The sequence below is a fragment of the Cygnus atratus genome, chromosome 18 (assembly GCF_013377495.2).
Source record: "Cygnus atratus isolate AKBS03 ecotype Queensland, Australia chromosome 18, CAtr_DNAZoo_HiC_assembly, whole genome shotgun sequence".
NCBI classification, from domain to species: Eukaryota; Metazoa; Chordata; class Aves; order Anseriformes; family Anatidae; genus Cygnus; species Cygnus atratus.
In genome coordinates this window covers 11,947,533-11,973,049 of record NC_066379.1, presented here as the reverse complement: position 1 = coordinate 11,973,049, position 25,517 = coordinate 11,947,533, and the positions used below count along the sequence as shown (strand labels likewise).

The 25,517-nt window shown below is 61.9% G+C and overlaps 2 protein-coding genes and 1 long non-coding RNA gene across 4 annotated transcripts in view; 2 read left to right on the top strand and 1 right to left on the bottom strand.

The window, feature by feature from the left end:
• The first annotated feature begins 65 nt into the window (after window positions 1–65).
• Window positions 66–1,282, top strand: NDUFAF8 (NADH:ubiquinone oxidoreductase complex assembly factor 8). The gene is made up of 4 exons (XM_035568687.2): window positions 66–389; window positions 841–951; window positions 1,065–1,161; window positions 1,230–1,282. The coding sequence occupies exons 1-3, from the start codon at window positions 255–257 to the stop codon at window positions 1,086–1,088; spliced, it is 270 nt and encodes an 89-aa protein (XP_035424580.1). The 5' UTR covers window positions 66–254; the 3' UTR covers window positions 1,089–1,161; window positions 1,230–1,282.
• Window positions 1,283–2,494: 1,212 nt separating this feature from the next.
• Window positions 2,495–25,517, bottom strand: part of SLC38A10 (solute carrier family 38 member 10) — a 33,517-nt gene continuing 10,494 nt past the window's right edge. The window contains exons 7-16 of one of the 2 annotated variants that reach the window (XM_035568686.1): window positions 23,715–23,817; window positions 22,714–22,896; window positions 20,689–20,800; window positions 20,433–20,539; window positions 14,943–15,096; window positions 9,211–9,381; window positions 8,466–8,924; window positions 7,763–7,885; window positions 5,177–5,356; window positions 2,495–4,842 (exon numbers count right to left, since the gene is read on the bottom strand). In XM_035568686.1, the coding sequence (XP_035424579.1) occupies window positions 3,671–4,842; window positions 5,177–5,356; window positions 7,763–7,885; window positions 8,466–8,924; window positions 9,211–9,381; window positions 14,943–15,096; window positions 20,433–20,539; window positions 20,689–20,800; window positions 22,714–22,896; window positions 23,715–23,817 (2,764 nt within the window). In that variant the 3' untranslated portion in view covers window positions 2,495–3,670. Of the gene's footprint in view, window positions 4,846–5,176; window positions 5,357–7,762; window positions 7,886–8,465; window positions 8,925–9,210; window positions 9,382–14,942; window positions 15,097–20,432; window positions 20,540–20,688; window positions 20,801–22,713; window positions 22,897–23,714; window positions 23,818–25,517 lie in introns of both variants that reach the window. The other variant, XM_035568685.1, reaches the window with a different exon arrangement.
• On the top strand, window positions 2,624–8,062 carry LOC126913522 (uncharacterized). Its single transcript, XR_007708974.1, has 3 exons — window positions 2,624–2,772; window positions 4,607–5,845; window positions 6,447–8,062. It is a non-coding gene; the product is annotated as an uncharacterized LOC126913522 (long non-coding RNA).

The window sequence follows — 25,517 nt, the reverse complement described above, 5'->3', positions numbered from 1 at the left end:
GGCGGGGCTCCGGGCGGAAGCGGCCCCCGAGGTTGACGCCGGCGGCAGCAGGGCGGCGAGGCCGGAAGTAAACAACTGAACCCTCCACCAATCAGAGCCACCCGCTACGGCTGACCAATCCGAGCAAGCCTCGGGGACGACCAATCAGCGTCCCGCTGCCCGCAGCTCTCCACCTATCACGACACCGAGGAGGCGGGCTCCCTCCTTCCCCCAACGCGAGGGCGCGGCGGCGTGACTGACAGCTCGGGCGCCCAATGAGCGCCGCGCCAACATGGCGGCGCCCGGCCCGTGACGGGACGGCGGCGGCGATGTCGGGCCGCGGCGTGTGGCTGCGGGCGAGGGCGCGGCTGCGGCGCTTCCCGGCGCTGCTGGGGGACTGCGGGGAGCAGGTGAGGGCCGGGAGGGGCCCCACAGCCCCCCCGGTACCTCCCGGGCACCCCCCGGTACCTCCCCGGTACCCCCCCGGTACCCCCCAGTGCCCCCTCGGCACCCCCCCGGTACCCCCCGCCGCCTCCCCGGTACCCCACAGTCCTCCCCCCCCCCCGGTACCCCCCGTACTCCCCGGTGTACCCCCGGTACCCTCCAGTACCCCCCCGGCACTCCCCGGCACCCCACAGCCCCCCCCGGTACTCCCCCGGTGTCCCCCCGGTACCCTCCGGTATCCCCCGGCACCCCCCCGGTACCCACCCCGGTACCCCACAGCCCCCCCCGGTGTCCCCCCCGTACCCTCCGGTACCCCCCCCCCCCGTACCCTACAGCCTCCTCGGCACCCCCCCCGGTACCCCCCGGTAACCCCCCCCCCCTTTTAACCCCCGTTCTCCTCCGCCCCGTACCCCGCAGGCCGCCGCCTACGGGCGCTGCGTGGCCGCGGCCTCGGCGGGCGGCGGGGAGGTGCGGCGGGACGGCTGCCTGCGGGAGTTCCGGGCGCTGCGGGACTGCTTCGCCCGCGCGGTACGTCCCGGGGGGGGTAACGGGGGGGATACCGGGGCTGATAACGGGGGGGGGGGGGGGGGACCGGTTGGTGCCGCGCACGGTGACCGGCGGCGTCTCGGTTCTCTCTGCAGGCGGCGGCGGCGGCGAGAACGTAACGGCGGCGAGAGAGGTGACAATCGCGACATGACGATAGTCACGACGCCGACACGACATGACGATAGTCACGACAACGACAAGGCGGGGGGAAGGAGCCCGGGGGCCGGGGCCGGCCGGCCCCGGCTCCCGGGCTCCTTCCCCCCGCCCAAGGCACGCCGATTAATTTAAAAAAATAAAGATTCGGGTAAAAATGCTTCAGCTTCTTTTATTGATGTGCAGCACAGCTCGGCCCCCCCCCCCCCCCCCCCACTGCTACGAGCAGGCCCCGGCGGGGTTGGGTTGGGTTCTTCTCCTGGCGGCGCTGAGGAACGTCGGGAGCTTCTTTGGTCCTTCGCGGTCACCCCGGAAACGGCAACAGGTCCCCGGAAACGGCAACGAGTTCCCGAAAACGCCGAGTTCCCAGAAACGCCAAGTCCCCGGAAACGGCAACGAGTCCTCGAAAGCGCCAACGGGTCCCCGAAAACGCCAACGAGTCCCCGAAAATGGCAACGAGTCCCCGAAAGCGCCAACGGGTCCCCGGAAATGCCAACGAGTCCCCGGAAGCGCCAACGAGTCCCCAAAAACGCCAACGAGTCCCCGGAAACGCCAACAAGTCCCCAAAAGCGCCAATGAGTCCCTGAAAACGGCAACGAGTCCCCAAAAGCGCCAACAAGTCCCCGGAAACGCCAATGAGTCCCCAAAAGCGCCAATGAGTCCCCAAAAGCGCCAACGAGTCCCCAAAAGCGCCAACGGGTCCCCAGAAACGCCAACGAGTCCCTGACAACGCCGCGGGTAGGGCAGGAGCCTGTCCTCTCCCTGCTGTGGGCTGCCCAGGATGGCGCCGGCGCTCAGCGGGGTGCGAGGAGTTCCCCCTCCAGCTCCTTTTGGCTGCAAAAAGGCTCCTCGGGGCTGCAGGGGGGGACGAAGCGCAAACCCGTCCCCATGCTTGCCGGGGTCGTGCTCGGGACGGCGCTCAGGAGGCCGCTGCCTAACCCCGGCCCTGCCAAAATCTGGGCACGGGGTGCCTGCGGCTCAGGGCTCCCCGCCGCGGGGTTCGCGCTTTCGGGCAGCGCGACGGAGAAGCTCGCTGGCACCAGGAGGTCCCGAGGCTTAAGGCCACGACTGTCCCAACCGAGACGCGCGGGGTGCGGAGGGGGGGTCCTGGCGGAGAAGCGGGGCTGAACCCGCAGCCGTCGCCCCGCGGCGCTGCCGTTTTAAGCAGGGGTTGAGGAGGATTTCCTTCGAGCAACGGGCAGGCGCCCAGGCAGGCGGGGCAGACCCGGCCCCGCTCCCAGAACCGCCGCCACGGTTTCCACGTGGCCGAGAACCCGGCCCCGGCTCCACCAGGTCCCGCCGGGCACGAACGGAACGAGGCTCCGCTCACCAAAGACGCCTTGAGCTGCGGCTATCAAAACCACCACAGTGATGAGGTCTGTAGGCTCCGGGCTGGGAAGTTTCAGCCGTTCTAGCGAGAGCTTTGGGATTTTATTTCTTACATTCGCAAGTCAGGATGTAAAAATAAACAACAATGGGATGAATCACCGTCTGGGAGCCCGGGACAAGCCAGGGCTCTGAGAGCAGCTCTTCCTTTCCTTGCTCGTAAAACACGGGGGCAGGGAACTGACACGCAGGGATGCAAAACACGGCACAGAACGAGGCTGGGAAGAACACACAAACAAACGGCTCCATCGAGTCAGAGAAGAGGTAGGTTTGCTTGAGCCAAGCCCCCCAGTCTGCCCTTTTTTTTTTTTTTTTTGCTCCTAAATTAGTCACTTCTTGCAGAAAAATCAAGGGGGGTGGGGGTGGGGGGGGGCGCAGTCTGCAGTCCCCGGGCTGAGCTTTGTAATGCACTTTGGCCAGGAGAAACGAAGCTTGAAAAGAGATGAGCGCGCGAGCGTCCGGGGGGCGGAGAGCGCCAAGCTCGTCGTTATTGCTAGTGCGTGGCCGAGCAGCTGAATCCCTGGGAGCAGAGGCGGCACAACAGCGGCAGTTGTGCCCGTTTAAGGCAGCGTTTCTACTCAACTGGGTTCCTAAACCACAGCCCCCCCCCTCAAACACGCAGGGCCGACAGCTCCCCTTTCAGGAGGGACACCGAACACTTGGCTAAGCCTGCCCTCGAGGCAGCCTGGCCTGGTGCTGCTCCCGAAGGAAACCTCCCCGAGGCAGAAATCTCCCCCCGCTGCCCCAGAGCGGGGTGGGGGCCGGGTGGGGGGACCCCAGCACACCAGGGAATCCTTTCCAGGCAGGGGAAGCTCGTGGACGAGCCCCTCGGTTCTGAAAGGGGAGCTGCGAGCCGGGCGGAGAAGGCGATTTGAGAGGGAGGAGACGTGAAAACGATTTGAGAGGAAGGAGATGTGAAAAGGGCCCCCGAGAGCCGCCCGGGCAGGGAGCCCGGCTCGGTGGCAGCCCCTGAAAGGCAGCGGGCAGCCTTTGGGCGCTGTCCTCCCTCGGCTGCCATCCCCGCAGCCGCCCGGGGCAGAGCGGTGGCACCCCCGCAGAGCACCGGCGGCTCCGGGGGTCCCGCAACGTGCTGCGGGCTCAGAGGCACCGCTGCCCGCCTCGAGCCTTCCCCGCAGGGCCCCGCCGGCCACCCCCGCGCCGCTCACACGCTGCCGTCCGCCTCGGCCAGCTGCCTGAGCCGCCGGCTGCGCACCACTTGCTGCGCCCCCTCCGCCACCTGGCTCAGGCGCGTCTCCAGCGCGCTGCGGAGGTCGTTCACTTTCACGTCGGGGAGGGGGTTCAGGCCGATGAGGACCCCCGCCCCCTGCGCCGCCGCCGCCTCTTCCTCCTCCTCGGGGGGCAGCAGGGCCCGTCTCCGGCGGCGCAGGTCGAGGTCCGCCTGCAGCTTGAGGTCCCGGTTGGGTTTGAGGTCGTGGTCCTGCCGGTGGTCCCCGTGGGTGGCTGCTCCTCTCTCGGGCTTCTCGGCGGCGTTCTCAGGGCCCGGTTTCTTCTCGGCATCGTTCACGAGCCTCCCTTCCGCCTGCCTCTGCTTGCTCCGGAGGCCTCCCTGAGGGTCCTGGGCCGCGTCCGCCGCGTTCTCCCCGGGATCTTCTTCCTTCCCCTGCCCTTTGCTAGCCACGTGCCCCTGCGAGGCCTGCTGCTGCCTGCCAGCCCCCTCGGCCCCCTCGCTGTCTGCAGCTCTCTGCTGCTCCCGTCGGTGCCGCTCGCTCCCTGCCACGTTCAGTTTGCTCGAGGAGTCCAGCGCAACTGCCAGGTCTTTGGGCTCCACCTGACTCAGAGCTTTGGCTTTCAGGTCTACTCCCGAGTCTCTTTCCAGGCTCTTTCCTGCTACTCTCTGAACTTTGGCAGCCCCCAGCTGTTCTCTTTGGATGGGAGCTGTGGCCGCTTCCACAGCTTTCAGGGAATTCTTCTCGTGGACGTCTCTTCCAGCTTTGGCTTCGTGACCTCCTCCTAAATCCTCCGCCAAGGGCTTCTTTTCTAGGTGGTTTCTGGCTGCCGGCGCATCTTGGGCATCCCTGCGGCGGGGATCCCAGCTCTCCCCGGCGTTTTTAACAGCTCTGTCGTTCTCCTGTTGCAGCACCTTCCGCTCCTTGGGAGGAACCCCAGGAACCTGGCGCCTGTGCCCAGCCTCTTCCAGCTTTCCTGCCGTGCCCCTGCGCTGCTCGGCTGACTCCGCAGGCTGCCTGCCCAGCCCCGGCACGGGGGGCTCCGGGGGCTCCTTACCCGGTGCCTTCGCAGCAGCTTCTTGTTTAGCTCCCGGGCTCTCTTCCTCCTTGCTCTTGGAGAGAGGCGCGGCGGGCTCCTGTTGCATTTCTGCTGCGGAAGAGAAAGCGACAATGAAACCTTTTCCTCGCAACGAGCGACGGGTTCCCTTCTCCTGCCACCACGTTCTGCACAAGGGGAGAGGGGAAGAGGTCACCAACAGCAGCCAGGGGAGAAAACCAGGAGAGACGTGGAGAGGAGCGCTATTAACCCCACACAGCAGCGCAGGGGCTCCCCGCCTCGGAGCCCGGGGTCAGCCACAGTCAGGAAGGGTTTTGCAGAGCGGATTCTGCTGCGTGCCAAAGGGCCTCGGATCTCTCCCAGCCTGATTTTAGAGCTGCTCTGAGCGGTGACCACTGCTCGCACTCCTCCGTGTTCTCCTTACCTTGCTTTGGCTTCTCCTCTCCTCCCTCCTCCTGCCTTTGCTGGTGGATCTCCTTGTGCTGCTCTTCAATTACAGCCAGCAGCTTTGCCTGCTGGTCAAGTAGCTGCTTCTGCTGCACTTGCTGTTCTTTGATCACCTGCAGCAGCACAGCGTGATCGAGCAGTTTCGCCTGCCCAGCATCTAGGAAAAAAAAAAAAAGGATAAAAAAAAATAATCCATGACCCCAAATCCTCGCTAATCATCTCTGAGCACTCGAGGGGCTGCGGTGGCTTTCCTCAGCAGGAAAGTCCTGCCCTGCAAACGCTGCCAGTTCTGCAGGAGAGTTCTCCCAGCTGCCATCGCGATAACTGCTCGGGGAGCAGGGGCACAGAGGAGTGGGCTTGGGGGGTGTTTGTGCATGAAAGGAGGAGTCTGCTTGGCCTGAGCTGGGAGGGGAGCGGGCTGGCAGCAGTCGAGGGCGCCTCAGGGACCCCCGCGCTGCAGCGCCGCGGCTCTCCATCAGGCTTCTCGAGCACGTCATCGCTTCGAACGCGCTGCGGAGGCCTCGTCCCAGCAGAGCGGAGCCAGGATGGGGCACAGAAAGCAAATGGAGGCAATCGAGGGGCTGACTGAAGGCGCAGCGAGCACTGCCTGCACCTCCTGCTGCAGCACCACGACTCCACGCGCCAGGTATCGCGGAAATCCCTGCCCGTCGCAGGCAGGGAGGCCCCGCGGGGAGGGTTGCGCAGAGCAGACGGGGGCGTTTCAGGCCAAGCAGAAGTGACTCAGGCTGATTCACTTGCTGCAAGCCCCACGTCACGCAGAAAGTATGAGCCCCGGGTCCGCACGGAAACGTTGCTGCCTTCTCTCCTGCCGGACAGAAGAGTCGGACGTATCCCAGCTGAGGGAAGGGGCCGCTGTCACTCGCCTCCCACACCAACAGCTCGAGGTCCCTCGAGACTATTGTGCCCCAAAGGAAATCATGTCCAAACTAAGAGCCTGTAAAATGCCATTTAAATTAAAACGGGATGCTGCGTGTCAACCCCTTCCCGGCACACGCTGCCTCCCCCGTCCCACCAATAACCACAGAGAAGTATTTCCAGTCCCCATTACGGTGCTGTTAGCCAAGGGCCTCTGGAATTCCCCTCTCGCCACACTGCAGAAAGCTGGGTGAGGAGGGGGAATTCGGGCCTTTCCGAGAGCAATTGACTTCTCAAGATCTGTTTATTTTTCGCACTTTGCTCAGGATAAACAATGACAACAGAAGGCACTTCTCTATCTTGTTTTCCAGGCCCGCGGGTCCCAGCTCAGCATGGGAATGTTTGGGCCGGGCGCGCAGCGAAGGTTTCAGCCAAATCAAAGAATTTCACAGCACGGGTTTCAGCCAAATCAAAGAATTTCTCACCGAGAGCTTCGCAGACATGTGTGAGTGTGTGTGTGCGCATGCGCGCGTGACACACCTCTTCCACGCAAACAAAAGGCTGCGCTCACTCCCAGCCCTTCCTTTGATCTCGGGCTGGATTTGAACAGGCGCTCTTCATAAAAAACATCCTCAACAATTACCCAAGGGAAGCACTCGGGTCCACACCGCCCCGGGCAGCTGCAGCCACGGCTCCGAGGAGCAGCCCCAAGGCAGCCGCTCGCAGGGAGCACCCGTGGCCGGAGCCTTCCCACCCTATGCAACCTCTCGGCCTCCCCGTAGGAAGCTCAGCTCTGAGCGAGGAGCAGAACAAGCCCAAGGCACCTTTTGGTGATGTCCTCATGGGAGAGCTCCCCGGCACGTCCCCCATGCAGAGATGGGAGCCCCCCAGAGACTCAGACCCCCTAATCCTTCTTGAAACGTGCAGAGTCCTCACAGCCCGCACCTGCTACAAGCTTTTTGCGCTCAGCTTTTTCAGCTCCGTCGCAATGCAAAAAGGCAAGAAATGAGTTAAAAGCCAGGACGTGGCCACCAAACAAGGAGGGCAGCAGGCACCCCACGAGCACAGCCTGCTGGCTGCAATGCCCATGGACGTCCCATCAGGTCCGGAGCAGAGCACACCAGGGCATCACACGAAGGCAATCGCACGGCCCAGGGACGGTGCCGTGAGCCACCCTGGCTCCAAACCCCCCTGGCACTGCAAGGACAGGGTCACGGCAGCGTGCCAGCCAGCCAGGAGCAGCAGCAGCGCCCCGAGGACGGGGCAGGCCGGGTTCCCAATCCCCGGCTGTGCCCAAGTCACCCCGTGCCAACGGCCCCGGGGCTGCAGGGCGATGCCCACACACCTTCCCCTGCCGCCGGGCCCCGTGTTTTGCAGAACCCAAACGGTTTGAGGCTGGCCGTGCTCCGGTTGAGTCAGCACCGCTGGCACTCGAGCAGGAAGCCGGGGCTGGCCTCCAGTGGCTCACGTCCCGGAGCCGGCCTCGCCTTGCCAGGGACCTCTCCAGGAGCGTGCCAGCCTCCGCCGGAGGCGTTAGCCCGCTGCAGACAGGCACCGATCGCTGCGGTGACGACAGCCCAAAGCTACGTGCTCCCGAGAGCCAGGACAGGCAGCGCTGGCACGTCCCTCCCGCAGAGGAATCCGGTGCTCACAGCCCAGGTCCCAGGTCCCGGGGCCGAGCACTCACCCTCCAGCTTGCTCTCCGCGTTCTCGGGTTGCTTCTCCTCCGCGTTCCTGCTCTCCCTCGGCTCCGGCTGCTGGGGCTGGGCCGGAGCCGCTCGGTCCGGGAGGGGCAGCTCCGGCTTCTCACCTGCAGGAGAACAGAACAGGCCCCGGCGCTCAGCAAGGGGGCTCCAGCAGAGGTTCTCTGCAACGACTCCACGCCGTGCCGGCCCTGCCCTGCCCTGCCCGAGCAGCGCCGTTTATATTCAACCCGACGGCTGCAAAGGGAAGTAATAAAAGATAAATAAATAAATTAACCATCTTATAGAGTGGTGGCAGTGAGCCAGCGCTAACTACCTCGGCCAATTAAAATGCAAGAGGGGTTCTGAGCAGCTTTTAGACGGGCACTTAGCAATGTGTTACCTGTCAAGATCTCCCGGCTCCGTGTCCCCAGTGAGCTCGGAGACGCACGGGAACAGCACGGCACCTGACATTTAGTAGGCTAGCAAACAACTGTTTGACAGACGTCGCGGTAGCTGTCAAAGCCACCAGATTCCTCCCTTTCCCCAGCAGCTGCTGGAGGGGCCGTGCACGCTCACAGGCTAATCTCGTGCAATGGAAAGGAAACGCTGGGACGCAGGTAGGAGTAACCGCGTCGCCCAGTCACGGGGGGCAGATTACAGGACGAGAGGAATCCGTCCGGATGAGCCACTGCGGCGGGAGCTTACCGGGCTCGGCTTCCTCCTCTGCAGCCTTCGCGGCCTCCTCCGCTTTCCTGGGAGGCTGCAGCTTTGCTTTCTCCCCAGCCTCAGCTTTCTTCTCACCGTCCGGCAGGGCAGCCTGCGCCTTGGCGCCCAGCGCTTGTTTGTCCGGCTGCTGCTCCTTGTAGGGCGGCCTGCCACCCTGCTGCACCTTCGCCTCCAGGCCGCGCTTCGGATCCTTCGCTGGCTCGTCAGTCCCTGCCCGCGGTCGGTTCTCGGCCACCGCTTCCTTCCCTTGTTTCGGGCCAAGCGCCTCTTCCTGGGGATTCGGCTCGGCCGGCTCCTGCAGCGCGTTGCCTTGGGCTCCCCCGAGCGCGAGCTTGCTCTCGTCGGACTCCTCCTGCTCCCGCCCCGTGTCCACCAGCACCTCGTCGCGCGGCACGGGCGGCTCGTGGCGGTGCGCTTCCCCCACGGGCAGGGCGATCCCTAGGGCAGAGGTCAGGCAGGGTTAGGGCGGGGGGGGCTCGGTACCGGGGGGGAGAAAATAACAGCCAGCAGGCTCCCAGCACGCGCAGCCGCGCCCGGTACCTGCCGCCCTTCTGCTTCCTCGCCGAGAGGCTGCGCTCCTAACGAGCCCCGAGAGCACCAAACGCTAAATCGCCTTCAGCCCACGAGGCAGCCAGCTGAGATCGGGACCTTTACCTCACCGAAGCGCTCTAACACACGCCTCCCAACCCCAAAGCTGACGCCCCTGCCCCAAATTCCTCCTTACCTTGGTCGGGCCGGTCGAGCTGCACCTTCTCCTCCGGCTTCCCTCTCTCCTCGTCTCTCTTGGGTACCTCCATGGGCACCTTGATCTGCGGCTGCTCCATCTCTTCCTTCTCGTCCAGCAGCTTCGGTTTATCGCGGTCATCCTCCGCCTCCTCGGCTGCGGGGTTCTGCTCTGTGGACGGACGGTTCATCGCGCCCGGTTACGCACGGCTGCACCGCCGGGACCGAGGCGAGCCGTGCCCGCTGCAACCCCCTTTCACCAGCACGAGCCCGCAGCCACTTCTCTCCCGGCGTCGGCACCGAGGGGCCGGGGGCTTTGCTCTGCCCCAAGGGGCCGGGGGCTTTGTTCCGCTCGCCGTTTGCTCTCCCGGCAGCCGTTTGCCAAAGCCACGAGCGCGGAGCCGCTGCCGCTGCGAGCCCGTGCCGCCAGATGGTAGCATCCGCCCGGCCGCCCGCCGCGGGGCACGAGAGCACAGGGAGCACCCCGGGTTTGGGGGGGGGGAACCCAGCAGGAGCCCCCAGCGCCCACCGGCACCGCAGAGCAGCTCCGCGCCTTTTTTTTTTTTATTAATTTTATTTGATTTTCCCCCCCTTTTTTTTTTTTTCCCCCCAAGAGCGTTCCCGCAGCCCTCCCGACGACGCGAGGAGCAGGAGGGAGGGGAGCTGCGCGACCCCGGGGAAGGCGGCACGCTGCCAGGGGCGCAATGAAGCAGCCCTCAGGACGCGGTCCCGAGGGACACGGGGCTCTCGTCACCCCTCCCCAGAGGGATGGGGGGCTCCCGGGACACGGGGCCCAGCACCGGAGCGGCCCCGTGGGAGCCCCTGGGGTCCGAGCGGGCCCTGCTGGCCCCCAGACCTGCGCCGTGCGAGCGCGGGGCTCGCTCTCCCCTAGAAGAGCAGCAGAGGAGGAAACGTAATTGTTTCCCAGCACTGAAGTTGCACTGCACTTTTTTTTTTTTTCCATCCGACAAACAGAAGAAAAAAAATCATCTTCTGTAAGAAAAAATTCCCAACTCTCCCCCCGTTTGCCCTCCCCCCCCCCCGTGATTTCCTTTGGGGAATTAATTCTATAAACATCTTTCAGTTTTCTCCTCCCCCTCCGCGGGGCTGGTGCGATTTATTACGAGATGAACTCATGGGAAAGAGGAGATTGCCACAACTTCAGCTGCGTGGGCCTTACCCAAGTTGGGAAAAGGAAAAAAAAAAAAAAAAAAAAAGAAAATAGGAACAAATCGTGGCCCAGAGGGAGCCGTGCCAGGAACACCCCGGGCTCCTTGGCCCCGAGCTCGGCCCCGGGTGTGAAGGGCCGCGCGCCGGCGCTGGCTGGCGGTCAGCACCTCCCTGCCTCGGCGCTGCTGGTGGGAGGGGGGGGGGGGAAAAAAAAAAAAAAAAAGGCCTCGGGTTTTCTGCGGAACCCCAGCCTGGTGCTCAGGGGTCTCTCCCCTCTCCGTCGAGGGACTGCCCGGAGTTCAGCAAGCCAGGGCAGGCCGCTCCTCCTTCCAGGAAAAAAAAAAGCGACCGCGGGAAGCGGTGCCCGCTGCTGGCCGGGGGCCCTGGGAAGCAGGACGCGGGGCCGGGAAGGGAGGCGCTGGGCGCTGCTCCCGCGGATGTTCCCGGCGCGGTGCTGGCCCCGCAGCACGGCGTTACGTACCCGAGGGGAGGGAAGCTGTCGTTACGTGGTTCACGGAGCGGGGAGAGCGGGGAAATCGCCTCGCGTCTGCCACCAGCGCGCTGCAGCGCGGAGCTGCTCTCGCGGCGCCGGAGTCAGGAGCAGAGGCAGCCATGAAGCAGGAGGGCGGTCAAGGGGAAAAAAATTAAAAAAATAAGGGGGGGGGTGGAACAAAACAGGAGAGGAAGGTTTCCACGCAAACGGAGGAGTTGGAGCCGGAGCGAGCCCCGCGTCGGGCACAGGGCGAGCGCGGGTGCGCGGCGCTGCGGCAGGTGACGGTGCCAGCGCCGCCGGGGGAGGCCCCGCGGCCGCGAGGAGCGCCAGCCGTAAATCCCGGGCGGGCTTTCACGGCCCGGCAAACAATGGGAGGAGAGGCGAAACCCAAACAGCGACGAAAACAAAAAGTCTCCACGCCATAATAAGACAAAGTTGCCTCGAAGCCGTCATTTGCTCAGCGGGAGACAAAATTAAGTTCATCATCGGGGCGTGAATTAACGACCTCTCGCGCTGCATGGAAACCTAGAAGGGGCCGTACGCGGTTTGCAGAGAACAATTTTGCTCAGGATGTGTAATAATCACTCTGACTGTCTCGTCGCCCTCCAGGTCCCTTTGGAGCGCGTTAGAGTAATGCTGCGCCTCTTAATGTTTTATGAGCGGCGCTGGACTTTACAGGCAGGGGCTGAGAGGCTGTAAAAGCTTCTTGGCTTACAACAACAAAACCCCGGCGCTCGCCCCGCCGAGGGCTCGCCGCTCCCGGGGCTCCGCTCGCCTTCAGGCGGGGGGCGGCGGGGGGAGCCGAGGCTTGCTGCAGCTGATTTGCGCGCGCGTGTGCGCGCCTCTGTGTTGTGGTTTGCCAGCAGCCTCTCCAGGCTGCAATAAAATTTCACGATCAGCAACCTAAAAGCTTCCCCTTCCCCCTCGCTCCCGGGTCGGGTAGCAGCAGCAGCAGCGGTCCCAGGAAGGCGTTAAGTCCCCTCCCCGCGGGGCGCTCTGTCCACCGCAGCGGTGCCCGCGCCACGAATCCCTGCGGCCACGCATCGAGGCCAAGTTTCAACCACTTGAGCCCACCGAAACGGAGCGACCCCATTTTGCAAGGCGTACGGGAGGGGCGCCCCGTTACAGAAAGCGAGGGGAAGGGACGGGGGCACACCACGCCCCCCAAAACCCCCGGGGAAGGCCGGGCTGCCCCACGCGGCCCCCCGGGACACGGAGAGAGCCCCCCCCGCCCGAGCGGCGCCTCCGGGAGCTCCCCCCCCCGGCGGCCGCAACGGTTCCAGATTTCACAAGGTTATCGAATGGCATCCCTGAAATTAGTTCACAGTTGTCTCCTGACGCACCAGCAGTAAAAACGAACCCAAATTACCAGAGGCTGCCGGTTCCCTTTTCTGTGTCACAGGCGCTATTAAAAGCTGGCTCGCACAGAGCACCGGGGAGAGCTGCGGCAGCGCCGAGCTGTTCCTGCGGCGATCGGCAACCGTGCAGAGCCCGCGGCTCGCACGCGTCCGGGGCTGCTCCGGCACCCAGCGCGGCCCTTGATAAATAGAAAAATAACCCACGGGCACGCCGCCCGCAGCCGAGAGGGTCTCTTCTCGGGGTTAACACGTGCCCGGTGGCTTCGTGCCCACGGAGCAGCTGAACGGGGACCCCGGCGTCACCTGCGCCCGGGGGACCCCGCGGCCACGGCACGAGGGCTTCCCGCGGCGGCGGGCGCTCTTGCATAACGGCGTGAATCAGGTCTTTGTTAACCGGGATTGCACAACGCCAGGGAAGGGAAAGGAACCAGCAACCAGCGCGTAAGGAGCTGAAAAATATTACAAAATCTTAATCCGCCCCGTGAGACCCTCTAGGGTGCTTTCAAATACGGAGAGAAATTGCCTAATTAGCCTTTTTTTTTTTTTTTTTTAAATGGATAATTGCCTCCGTGAGCTTTCACAGGCAGCTTAGCAACCTTTTAACGTGCGCGCGGCGTGGAGCAGCCGAAGGGTTCTGAAAGGGGTTTTATACCTTTCCCGAGGAGCTGCTGACAGTAAACCTCAAGCAATACAGGCTGGGGCTGCACCGGGCGCTTGGGTGTCGTTAGGAAAAAACACGACTCGGAGCTCGCTGGTCAATCCGTGCGCGCATGAAAGGGCAACGTTCTAATATTCATAATCCCCGGGCCCACGGGGCAGGGTTTTAATGAAAAGTCTGCACAGTTCTGCCCCGCGCACCACCAAAGAGGCCAATAAACGCCGAGCGCACGCCGCTGAGCGCTGCAGGGGAGAGGGCTCAGCACCGCCTGGGGCCGCCCTGGCCGGGCTGAGCCGTGCACCCCCTGCGCCCCCACCCCTGCCCCGTGCCAGCCGCAGGACCAGACCCGGGCTGCCCACGGGCACAGGATGCAGCTGCCACAGCGTTTATCCAGGCCGCGGGCTCGTAGCTCCGCAGAACTCTCCGGGGGGGGAGCAGCAGCACGAAGAAGGGCGTCATTTAGTGCCCCTCACTGCTAGCCGGGCCCACAGCCCAGGGGGGCGCAGGGAGGCTCAGCTCCAAGGAGCAGCACGCAGCATCCCCCCGGCACCGCTTCTCCTCCCGTCCTCCTCCTCCGGCACCATGGGGACACCCCGGGGGCGAAGCTGAGCCTCCACGGGGAGCCCAGCCCCGGGGCTTGGCCCAGGGGAGCTTTGGGAAGCGAGGGGGCCCCAAATGGATCCCTCCCGGGTAGGGGTATTCGGCCCAGCAGCGAGCACCCCGCAGTGAGGACGCTGATGAGCTCCAGGGGCGCGCAGCGGGTACAGCAGGGCAGCCCCCGAGCCGAAGGCCTCCTGCGCTGCCGCCCCAGCTCACGCGGAGAAGAAGTGGAGAAGAGATGCAGCAAAACTCCAGCGGACACCGCCGTCTGTGGGCCTTTTCTTTTTATTTTTTTATTTTTATTTTCCCAGCCACGAGCACACGTGGCGTTAGCGGCTCCTCCCGAAACGAGCAGCTGTTCTTTGGCCATTACCGCTCCCAAATTAACCAAGACGGAAGAATTCAATCGCAGCCCCCCGCCCGGCCCTGCTGAGCGCGCACGATTAAGGGATTGAGAGCAGCTTCTGCTCGGAGCTCGCGGGCGCCCCGGTGCCTGGGAAGGCACACGCCTTGTGGGGTGAGCTGCTAGCGGGAAGGCAGGAAAAAAAAAAAACCTCACCACTGGCAGGGCCGGCGCAGCCCCGAGTGAATGTTATCGGCGGCAGCACCGGTGTCGAGGAGACACTCGGAGCTGCTCGGCAGGAACACGGCCAACAAGCAGGAGGGAGGACGGATAATCTCCAGGAGAGACAGCCCTCCTCTCGCTTCCGCTCTCAATCTCCACGAGGATATTTCAAGGCCCCCGAAGAACAAAAAAGCACGAGGAGAACCAAAGCAAAATAAACTAAAGGAACAGGACGCAGCCGAGGGGGGAGCGCGGGGTCAGGCGACACCTGCTAGCGATGGCCTTGCGAGGCGAGCCTGCAGCTGGGGAAGGGAGGGAGCGGCCGTAATTCCATCAACGGCCGCAGTAAACAAATAATAAATAACGTGAACCGGTAAACAAAGCCGAGGCATAATCACAGGCTTTGTCAGAGCTCAAACCGAATCCAAATTTATATCCTCGCCACCAAAAAAAAAAAAAAAAAAAGGCAGTGCCCGTAAATTTACATACCTCTGAGCGTGATGAATGGGGGCTGCTGGGACCGTGGGCAACGCGCTGGCAGCAGAGCTGGGAGCTGCCCTGTTTGGCCACTCAGCCCTCGCACAGGTGGCCACTGCCGAGCTGTCCCCGGGCTCACCGCCCCTATGGGGAGGGGACATCCGTGCCCTGTCCCCAGCCCCGCACCCTGCCTTTCCTCTCCCTCCCCTTCCCCAAAGAACAACCCCAAAGGGTCCCAGCGGAGCTCCCGCAAGGCGTTTCCAGGAGGCACAGCCTCTCCCGGGAGAAATCTCCAGGATGCTGCGAAGGTCTGCCTGGAAATCACCCTGCACCCACCACACTTTAAAAAGAAAACAATTTAATAAGCGGAGCTGGAAGCAGGGCTGGGGACACGACTCGAGCAGACACGTACCTGGGATTTTGACAGGGTCCTGGTCCATTCTGCTCTCCTCTCTTTCCAGGTGCTCCAAGCCCACCGCTTCTGTCTTCACAGGGGCGTCCTCGGTCGCAGACAAGGTGGTGTACGTGCTAATAACCAGCATTCCCAGGCCGATCCACAGGATGATCTGCACGGATCAGAGCTTGGGTTAGCACAGCAAAACAAACGGGACCGCTCCGCACGGCGTTTTTCATGCAAAGTGTCCCCGAACAATTCAGAGCCCGGTGCAATCACACGTGTCAATAAGACGGGAGAGAAGGGTAAGAGGCAAATAAGTTGTGTTTGGATGCAGAGACGCAAAGTGAGAGCTTCAGACGCTGGAAGCTGCAGAAAAGACAACTCCTGTATCAGAAGGAAGCGGACAGGCCGCAGGAATAGAGAAACGCACGTAGTGCACAGGAGTCCAGCTGCAGGGGCTCGTTGCCTGCTGCTTCCAGCAGCTACTTTGGAGCACCACGAAATCTGGCCCGGCTGAGAGCAGGAGTGCCCAACCTGCGTGCAGGTTTCCAGTAAACCATTTAAAATGTCCTATTTTTGAGTAAGACCTCCGCGCACAAGCCCTGGCGGCTAACGCCCCAGGAATATGGTGAAGGCGAGGAGGAAGCCGATAAGAAGCAAATCACCGGGTCCCAAAAGGCTGGGACCAAACGGGGGAAACGCAGTAAGGCAGAACCTGGGTCCTGTGCGGGGAAGGGCTCCAAGAATTTCTCTGACTCGAAAAGGAGACTCCGAACATCACCAACGAGGAAATTCCTACAGCTAACGTTATTATCTAACGCCTTGGCCAGCAGAGAAACAGCTCCCTCCCCTAGGAGCTGGGGTCTCCCCACAAATCCATTTCACCAAGGCGCACAGCAGGCCATAGGAGCAGCAGGAAAAAGCGTATGCAAAGCAAAACGCCTCCGCAACGCTGGAACTTTGCAGCAAGTTGTGCTTATTATGCGGCAACGCTCCGCACACGCCTTTTTTTTTTTTTTAAAAAATGTAAATCCTGTTGTCTGAAGTGCTGGGGACCCGGCTCATTTCTGCTGCTCTGCCCAGCAGCGAAATTCCAAGACAAGACTGCAAACCTGCACAACCTGCATCATTTCACCTGCCCCTCACGGCCGCTGCGGGTTCCCCACCTCCAGCTCCCATCCCAGCCCCGGCTGCGTGCTGGCCGCAGGCTCCCCGGGGCGAGGACGCCGCTTTTTCCACCGCACGCCTAACCAGAGCAACTTGCTTCACCAGACAACCGTGTCAAAGCCTCCATCTGCCGAGGAATCCTGCCTCCTGGGTGCCGACCCCTGCTCTGTCCTGCAGGAGCCAGGCGAGCCGCCCGGCCCTTCGCAGAGCACAGGTAAATCCCGCTCCTGCTGCCACGTCCGCAGCCCACCAGGGGATCGTGAGAGTCCCGCGGGATTCACCCTGTGCCTCGCTCCCCCAGAATCCTCACCCTGCAGCGCAATTAACAACAGGCGCAACAAAAGGAGGCGGCTCGGCGTGAGAAAAAACCAGCAGCAGCCGCTGGGGACCGTTAACACGACCGGGAGCCGCCGTGGGCTACCGGAGGGAGGCAGAAGGTGGAAAATAAAGACGGGGGGGGACAGCAACTGAAAGGCAAAGTCCAAGCGGGGTCACCCCCGAGGGAAGGACGGGGCTGGTGCTTTGCTCCCCTCGTCGCTGTGCTGCCCAGGAGTGGGGGTCAGAGCCCCGGGAGCCCGCGGCCCCCCCGCCACGGAGACGCCTTCGGAAGGAAGGGGCCGGCAGGACACGGAGCAGCTCTGGACTGGGGACCGGCAGCACGGTCAGGGAGCAGAGGGCAGACCTTAGAGACTCTGGAAAGGAAACAGAAGCGCAGCCTGCTGCCTGCCTCGCCGCGCGGCTGCACAAAGAGCAGACATCCTGCCAGCCTAACCCCGGGCGGCGCAGTCAGCAGGTCCCTGCCCTCGGCGCGGGGCTCCTCCGCTTCCTCCCCCTGCACGGCCCGCAGAAAGGCGTTTGGTGGCTGCGCCGGCCCCTTCCAGAAACAACAGCAGAGAGGAAGAGCGTTTCCACAAAGGGGATCTATTCTGGTGCCACAGGAACCGGGAGCGATGTGGGAGAAAAGGGAACCGTAGGAAACGGCTGAGAACACCAAATGTTCCCAAAGGGAGGTTGTTGTTTCTTGTCTTAGTAGGGAGCCAGGGGCTCGAATGCCTTGGACTCAAACCCCTCTGATTGTTTAACGTTTGGAGTTCATCTGCGAGCTTCCCAGGGCGCTGGGTACGGGCGCACGTGGCAGTGGAAGCCAGGCTGGGCTGCCCGTGGAGCTGCAGCCGTCCTGCAGCCGTCCCGCGCCTCCAGCCTGCCTCCGTGCTCAGCCGCCCCGGGAGCAGCCCAGGAGCCGCAGGAGGAGGTCCGTGCTTTGGACCAGGTCCACAGAGATGCTCGCGGCACACAAAACCAGGCCGTTTGTACTCAGGGGGACCCTAGGGGAAACCTCTGGCAATCAGGGGACCAAGAGCTGCGAGGCCTCGGTGGCCCCAGGAGCTGGACACCGCAGATGAACCACCCAAAGCAGCCGGAGCGGAGAACCGGGAGCAAGAGGGGGCAGCACTGCAGGGCTGCTGTGAGCCGTGTCCGGTCCCATGGGAAGAATCCGACCCCCACGTGTGAGAAGGGGACCTGCCGAGAGCACAGAGCCCTCTCCACGAGGGCTCCTTAACGGGCAGGTCAGCACAGCAGGAGTCCCCCGAGAGCAGCGCTCCGAGCCCGGCCGGGAGCTCACAGGAGGAAGTTTACGCGTCCGTTTCCTCTGCTGGTTGCTTTCCCTCGGCCGTCCTTCCTCCCAGAAGACGGCTCGAACTTTGTACAGCAGTGTCATTAACCAAACCCTCTAACCACGCCTGAGCCACCAGCGGGACGCAACAAGTGCATTCGTCTCCCCTGGGCTGCTCCGGGCACCGAGGGGCAGCGTAAGCGCGAAGGAATGCAGAGCCCCGGGTCCCTCGTAGAGGGAAGGTGCTCAGGGCGCTGGGCTCAGGGCGCTGGACGGACCTGGAGGGCCCACAGCGAGGGGAGGCTCGGGGCACCCTTCCCACCTGCACCTCCCGACCCCGAGCAGCCTCCCTGTGGCTCCTCCGCCCCAAGCAGGACAACAGCAGCGCCGGGCTCCCGCGGAGGGGCCTCCCGGACACGCTTGTGTCAGCACCAGAAGCCAGCACCTTCCTGCCGGGAGCCGAGCGCTGTTTGCAGACCTCACAGCACGACCTTCCGCAGGGCTCTGCCAAACCTCGCCCGGCCCCGGGGGGCAGCAGGATCCGGAGCTGGAGCTGCACCTTTAGGGAAGGCGCAGGGAGGGGACGCTCCTCCCCAGCCCGGCCGCCTGGCTTTCAGCTTTTAACCTCCCCGAGTTGCCCTAACGCGTGCCTTGGAAAGACAGCGTGCCGCCCCCGGGCCAGCCGCAGCCCCCAGCCCCAGCCTGACCAGCGGCTGTGCTAACTAACAACTCTAATTAACAACTCGCTGGCAGAAGCCCGGGCTCTTTGCTGGCCAGCAAAGATCTGGGACTGCCCCCAACCCTGCCCCTGGAGCCCTCTGCACTGCTGTGGGCGCAGCTCCCGTCCCGTAGCCCGAGCTCCATCCACCCAGCTCCGAAACAAAACCGCGCGGAACAGAGGCGGCCCCATAAAGGCAGCGCTGCGAGAGCCCAGGTAACTCAGGCAAGCAACAGAGCTGGATTTGAGGAGGCCTGCTGCTCTGGGAGAGAGCTCAGGGTGACGGAGGCAGGAGGGGAACACGCACGTGCGTTGTTTAGGCAGGGAGGGACGGCCAGGCCCAGGGCTGGCTCCTTCTCCCCCCGACTGCCACTCCTCACAGGAGCAGACTTTGCTGGAGCGGGGCGCCTGATCAAAGGAGGCAGGAATGAAGGGGGAGAGCAAAGACAGAGCTCCAGGGAAAGAATAAATGAGTCTCCGCAGAAGACCTGGGGGAAGGAGGAGAGGGTGGGCCCCGCGCTCAGCTGCCGGAGAGGAGGCAGGGAGGTGCCGAGCAGCCTCGCGCAGCTCTGAGGACAGGTGTGCCCTCGCAGCAGCGCTTCGGAGCATCGGTCAAAGCAAGTATGCAAACCTGACAGGCCATGGATCATTCGGGAGAAGGCTGGACAGCTTGCTACCAGCCCCTTGAAATGGCAGGGTAACCTGGGGGCTGATGCTTTCGATAAGCCCTTGGTCTTTTGTGGGATTTCTGCGGGACAAACACCCCCGGCAGCCTCGGGAGCAGCATTTCGGGTCACAAACTGTGAGCGCCCTGGTGCTCAACCCCTGACAGTTGCCTCTGGGCAGCCGGCCTCAGAGCTCAGCACACCCTAAGTGCAGTTTCAAGGCCCTGCAGAGAAACGCTCTTGCTCGGCCGGAACAGAAAGCAATTCCTGAAAGTGCTCTTTGTTTCCCTGAAAAACCCAGGCTGGCACTCAGGCTCCTGCTTGGGGTTTCAGTCGAAGAAGTTAGGACCGAAGTGTCAGAATTCCGAGTGAAAGCTGGAAAGTTGGACTGTTTCCTTGTGTCAGAGAAAGCGTGGGGAAAGAAAAAAAAAATACGCCCTGCTTAAAAACTTCATGGACGTTTGCAAAGCCACAAGTCATTAAACGCAGAAAAAGGCATTAGCTCTGTAGGACCCACAAAAATGTCCTGCTCTCCCCCTGCTGACTCTGCAGTTTGCTGAAAACCTTATTCCCAGACCAGCACTGTCGTGACTGGTAATGCTGGAGCAGAGGCCTGCTAAAAGGCAGCGGGATTAAGTTATTGTTAGAAAAAAACAAAACATGCTAATTTCAACCCCATAAAAGCACGCTATTTGCAGAAGCAGAAAGATCAAGCCCAGCAAAAAGCCACTTTGTTCCAGTCCCCGAGGAGGCCACTTCAAACGGGAGCAGGAGGAAAACCTGAACTCCTAACAGCCTCTGAGCGACCCCGATTTCTTCAAAATCGATTCCTGGAGCAACACCTCTATGTGTGTGTTCCTTTTTATTATTATTTTGGTTGAAACCAGAAAGCTGAGGGTCAGCAGCAAGAACCGCATCGCTGGGAAACCTTGTTTATTTTACCCAGCCCGGGCAGGTTGAGACGTAAGGCCCGGGAAGGTTTTATAGGCTGCCTGGATTTCCCAGTCTGTGGCTACAGACCCTGAAGCCCACCAGAAGGCGGACTGGAAGCGGCATTTTACGCACCGAATGAACGCTTCGCTTGCTGCTGGAGGGACAAAAAGAGCCGCTGTTCCAGCCCGGGGCAGGCCGTGCGCTGAGCCAGCCCCTCTGCTGCTGTCTGCGTGCCCGCGAGCGGTGCTGTGCAGGGCAGCCGACCACAACAGCTCCCACCTGCAGCGGGGAGGCTGCAGGGGGCTGCTGGAGGAGGTGCTGAGCATTCCCCCTCCTGCTGCCCACCTAACTACGTTCCCAGGCTCTGCAGAGGGCTTAGGGGGATGTCAAGCAGCATCACCACTGACCTGTGAACAAAGCGCATTCTTGTGGATCTTCTTGTAGATGAGAGCCGGGCAGATGAAGCAAATGAGGCTTCCCATCGTAGCACCTGTCAGGCCCAGGACTGTTTCCACTGGCAAAGAAGAACGAGAGAAGTCAGCAGAGCCCCCCTCCTCCAGGAGCACGGCACAGCAGCACCGGGCGGCTGCCTGAGCCCCCGCAGGCTGCAGCACGAGCCCAGCAATCCTGCCCAGCAGGCCTTGCCCCCGGCTCCTCACTCACCGTTGGGGATCATGATGCCTCCGATCATGGTTCCAAACACAACGGCCAGCGTCAGGGCTTTAAAGCGGAGCGGGGGCATGTAGCCCCCCGCAGCGAAGGTGCCGTCTTTCTGCTGGAAGAGAAACATTGGGAGGGGGAGAGAAGGAAGTGAGCCCCCCCTGCACACCCGCAGGGCTCCAGGGCAGCTCTGCCAGGGGGGACGAGGGGGGCACGGGGGACCGAACAGGGGCAGTTTCATCAGCTCAGCGCTGTGCTCTCTGCGGGGCGGGGGGCGGTTAGACGTGGCTGAGCAGTTTTAATGTGCAACTGCGCTGGAACCTTCAGAACAAGACTGATGGGAGGCAAGGAGCCAAATCTGCTGTTTCCATCCTGCCCCAAATGTGAACCGTACAGCTGTATCCGAATCCCTCTGCCAGTGCTGCTGCTGCTCGGCCTCTGCGAGCGGCCCCAAGGCCAAGGGCATGAGAAAGAGGCGCAGCTGGGAAGGCAGGGGGGAGGACGGGCACGGGGGAAGAGCTCCGGCTTCGCTACCCCACGGCATCCCTAACGCCTCCGGGAGCGGGGCTATTCCCAGCACGGTGCAGCGCGTGGGGCGGCTCCTCCGATGTGACGGGAGCTGCCCCGGCCGGGCTGCAGGGCGCTGCGGGGGAGCTGCTGGGGCTGGAGGGCTTCCAGACGCCCCCCGTTTCCCGTCCCGTCCCACACTCCCCGAGCAGGAGGCGTGGAAGGAAAGCGCAGGATGCCACGAACCCGCGGGCCCTAGGGAACCGGCAGGTCCCCGCGCTCCCGGCCGCAGGGGTGGGAGACAAAAGCGAAGTGACACGCTGGGGACCCGGGGGAGAAGCCAGGCTTCCCGAGAGCTGCGCTCCTCCACGCCTGCTGGCTTTCGCCAGCAGTCTTCCCTCATCCTCAGACCCTCCCGACGTGAGAAAAGAGCCGGGGGCTTCTCACAGGCAGAAGTGGCAGGATTTAGAGCTATAAATTGCTCGAGTTTTATTTCCTGCCCTAAGAGGTTTCTATTTATGCAGATACACAAAGGCCTCAGAACATTCCCACAATCTCTTACTGTTATTTACTGAATACCATCGGCATGCTTAGTGCTGTACAATACACAGAGGAGAACACGCTACTGCCACAAGGGACTTACAGTCTAAATCAGACAGACCAACTATAGTCACAAAGGCTGTCTGAAGATCTGACCCTGGGAAAGGTGAACGTGTGGGAGAGGGGCGCGCTCCACCGCACGGTTCTGCACCACATCGGCACCAAACAGCCCGCGAGGCACCGGCGGAAGGGGACATCTGAACCCGGAGAGGAGAAGGCTGCTCAGGGAGCTATTGACAGAGGTGGAAAGATGAGAATAATAATAATAAAAGAGCAGAAATGAGCAGGCACGCAGAGAAGAAATGAGGCTGGGCTCTGAGGCCAGGAACAGAAGCTTGAGCTAAATGCAAAGCAAGATTGAGTTGGCCAGCAAAAGGATGCCAGCTGGAGCAGCAGGAAATAAGGAGGCTCCTCTGTTTCCAAAAGCACATTTCTCCCTCTTTGTGAGGGGGAGAACCACTCAGCTCCGAACTGTGCAACACTTCTACGTGAGAGCTGAAATCACCAGCGGAGCAGGGCAGCAGCCGCCACGTGAGCTGGGGCGCAGCAGAGCAGTAGCAGGCTTCAGACTCGCAACCCTGGCGCTTCTGCCCACGAAATTCCTCTGCAGGGAGGAAAAGAACCTCGGAGTGCCACGGATTAACCGTTCTGCAGAGCGGGATTTAGAGACTGCCACGGGCCTCCTGCTGCACAAATACCACAGGCCAGGCACTTAGGATTTCACCGTGATTGAGGGTTTGTCCCCCGGGATAGCGAGCGCCCCTCACGACTCAGAAATACGTGGCTGTGAGTGGAGCCTCACAGATCCAAGGCAGCAGCCAGCAGCGGAAGGCAAATAGCCACAGTAGCCCTCCAAAAAGCAAGTTTCAAAGGCGCACACCAAGGCAGAGAGCTGCTCCTGGCCGCACAAGAGGATCTTACCTGCTGCTCAAAGAGAAGGGTGTTCAGCGCCTGTCTGCACGGGAGAATCATCATCGGAAACCCCACGGCTACCGACATCATGAATCCCACGCGAATCATCTCCGTCACAAGGTTGGAAGGGAAGTTCATTAGGACGTTCCCAGCAATGGCTTCAGTGTAACTCACGTAGCCAAAGAACCCCACCTGTCCAGCAGGAGGGGAGGTGAGCAGAGGGGGGTTTGACTCCAAAGCACATTCACACCCGCTCGATATAAAGGGGGGGGGCTCGGCGACCTCCCGGGAGCTAGGAGCAGCCGGGGAGGGAGCGTGGGGCCAAGGAGGGAGCGTGGGGCCACCGCCTCGGGCACCCTTCCAGGGCCCCGGCTGCAACGCTCCCCAACGCTGAGGCAGGTGGTTAAAGAACAGCGGGCCCTCCCTAAAAGCAGAGGCGAGTTTCTCACCAAGCACAGGGGGTTTTCGCGGAGAGCGCTGCAGCGAGGGAAAGCTGTCACGGCCCCTGACGTGGGGCAGCGACGCGGTGCCTGCTGCCAGCCCCTCTCCGACAAAGGACGGGCCGCGAGGATTTCCTGCAGCGGGCTACCTCGCGGGGGAGGCTGCTCTCAGGAATTACTAACTCGGTTTTACGAAGCGGTGCTTTACGGAGCACAGCCTCCTCCGCATCTTTCCCACCGCAACAGGCTGAAAGAAGCTCTCCTAAACTCAGGGCCGCCTTCAGGCTGTGCCCTGGAAGGCAGGCAGCGGGCTGATGCGCACGGAGGAGCTGCGTCCCCACTGTCTCCACCCAAGGAAGCGTGGCGGGCTGAGAACGGGGGCTCTCCAAACGCCTCCTGCACCGTTCCCTGCACCATCTCCCATTTCACTTTGCTTTCAGCAAACGTGAAATATCTTTCAGAATAAATCCAGCTAAGCAGAAACCAGCCCCAGCTGCAGATAAACCACGGTCCCTGCTGCCCCTCCGGAGCACGGCTTCTGGCAAGGAAAGAGAAGGGGAAGTTTCTTACCGTAATGTAAAAGGTGGTGACCACGTTTAGGGAAGAAGCAAATATGGAGCTCATGATTTTAACAGACGGCTCATCCAAGCTATCATAGGTAGGCAAGACCTGACTGTAGAAAAGGGCAAGTTACTTGAGGAAACTTTCTACAGAGAGAGAAAAAACGAACTCGAGCACGTTCCCTGCCTCAGCCCAGCAGCAAAGCCTCCCTGACACCTTCCCCCTATGGAGCATAAACACTCGCTGCTATTCCACAATTTATACTGCCAATGCCAAGAGATTTCGGAACACTCATAACTTTAAGTGTTGCAAAAATATTCCTGCTCTCCCCACCCCACCACGTGGAGCTAAACGTGTGATGTAAACATTTTGGTTCAAAAGTGTTGCAAAATGAATGACCATTTGTTCCACTGAAACACCAGTGGCACCAGGCCAGGCAGCGCACTGCGATTATTGTTCTTGGAGCTGGCTGTGCTGATAATTAAAGCAACGCCGTGTTTACAGAGTAAAAGCAGGAAGAAGGTTAGAGCATCACACTGTCTAAAAGAAAAGTTAAACAAACAAAGCTAAATGCAGCGCCTGTCACGTTTCAGCGCTGCTGCTAGGGCTCGGTTCATAGAAAGCTGGGAGCGCCAATTACACGGATTTGGGGTATTTACAGACTTGGAAAGCATGTGGAATGCACTTTGTGACATCAGGTGCGTATTTTAGCAACTCATTAAGCTCTCGTTACTCGAATTCAAGGGGCTCCATCCTGGCTTCGTGTTCCCCCAAGTCACTCTCAGGAGGAGGGGGGAGCATCCGGCTAGAGGGGAAGGGGCATCCCCAGCTCCAGTGGGCAAAAAGCCATTAACCGAGAGCCCGTCGAGCCGAGGCCAAACGGAAAAATCCTTAACCCTTAATCCCTTAACTTCAAAGGGCTCTGCACAAAGGGAGCTGAGCAGCAGCTTGAGGAAGCGATGAGACGCAGCCGGGCTCGCGGTGCAGCCACCGGCAGGGACCGAAGCTTCCCGGGGAGCCACGCGGTTTCGGCTCCTTCCCGGTCTGGTGCTCAGCGACCTCAGCTGGGTCACCTGCCTGCAGACGTTTGGTTTTCTTAGTTTGGAGAAACTGCACGGGGTCCCTCGAGGCCCGGCAGCACGCCATGGGGCCCTCCTGACCGCCAAAGCCTCTCCAGGCAAAGCAAGAGGAGAGGGAGCACGAAGCAGGCAGCGCGTGCTGGTGCGCCCAGGGTTTGCTTTTAAGCAGAAGGAGAGCGCTGGAGGCAGCGAAGCATCGGGGCCTCTCGCCTGATGAGCACGCCACACGTTATCTGTTCTAACAGCAGCACCTCAAAGAGGGTGCGAGCAGATATCCTCACCTCCTGAGCAAGGGCAGGCAGGCCAGCAGAAGCACCAAGACCTGACTCGGAGAAGACGGCCTTGCTTTGGAGAGGGCCGGAGCCGCCTTGCTGTCCTTACCCCGGTGTCGTGGCCGCCTTGCAGCTCTCCCTGAACACAGCGCTACCTCTGCCTGCAGGGAGCTGATGCTCACAGAGGCAACGAACCCCCCGACTTGTGTTACTCCTGTGAATTCAGCACTCGGCGGGCTCAGCGACTCGCCCAAGGTCACGCAGGGAGGCTGCGGCAGAGGGGAGCCCCGAGTCCTCGCGCTCCCTGTTCTCAGCCCCACAGCACATTTCCGTGCTGCACAACTGCAGAGGAGCGACCTACTTTGCAAGTTCAGCCCCAACAGGATCGCCTTTAAAGAGCAAAAGGCATCAAACCCTCAAGTAAATCGCCAGTTTCTCAAGGTTTATTTTTCCTTACTGGA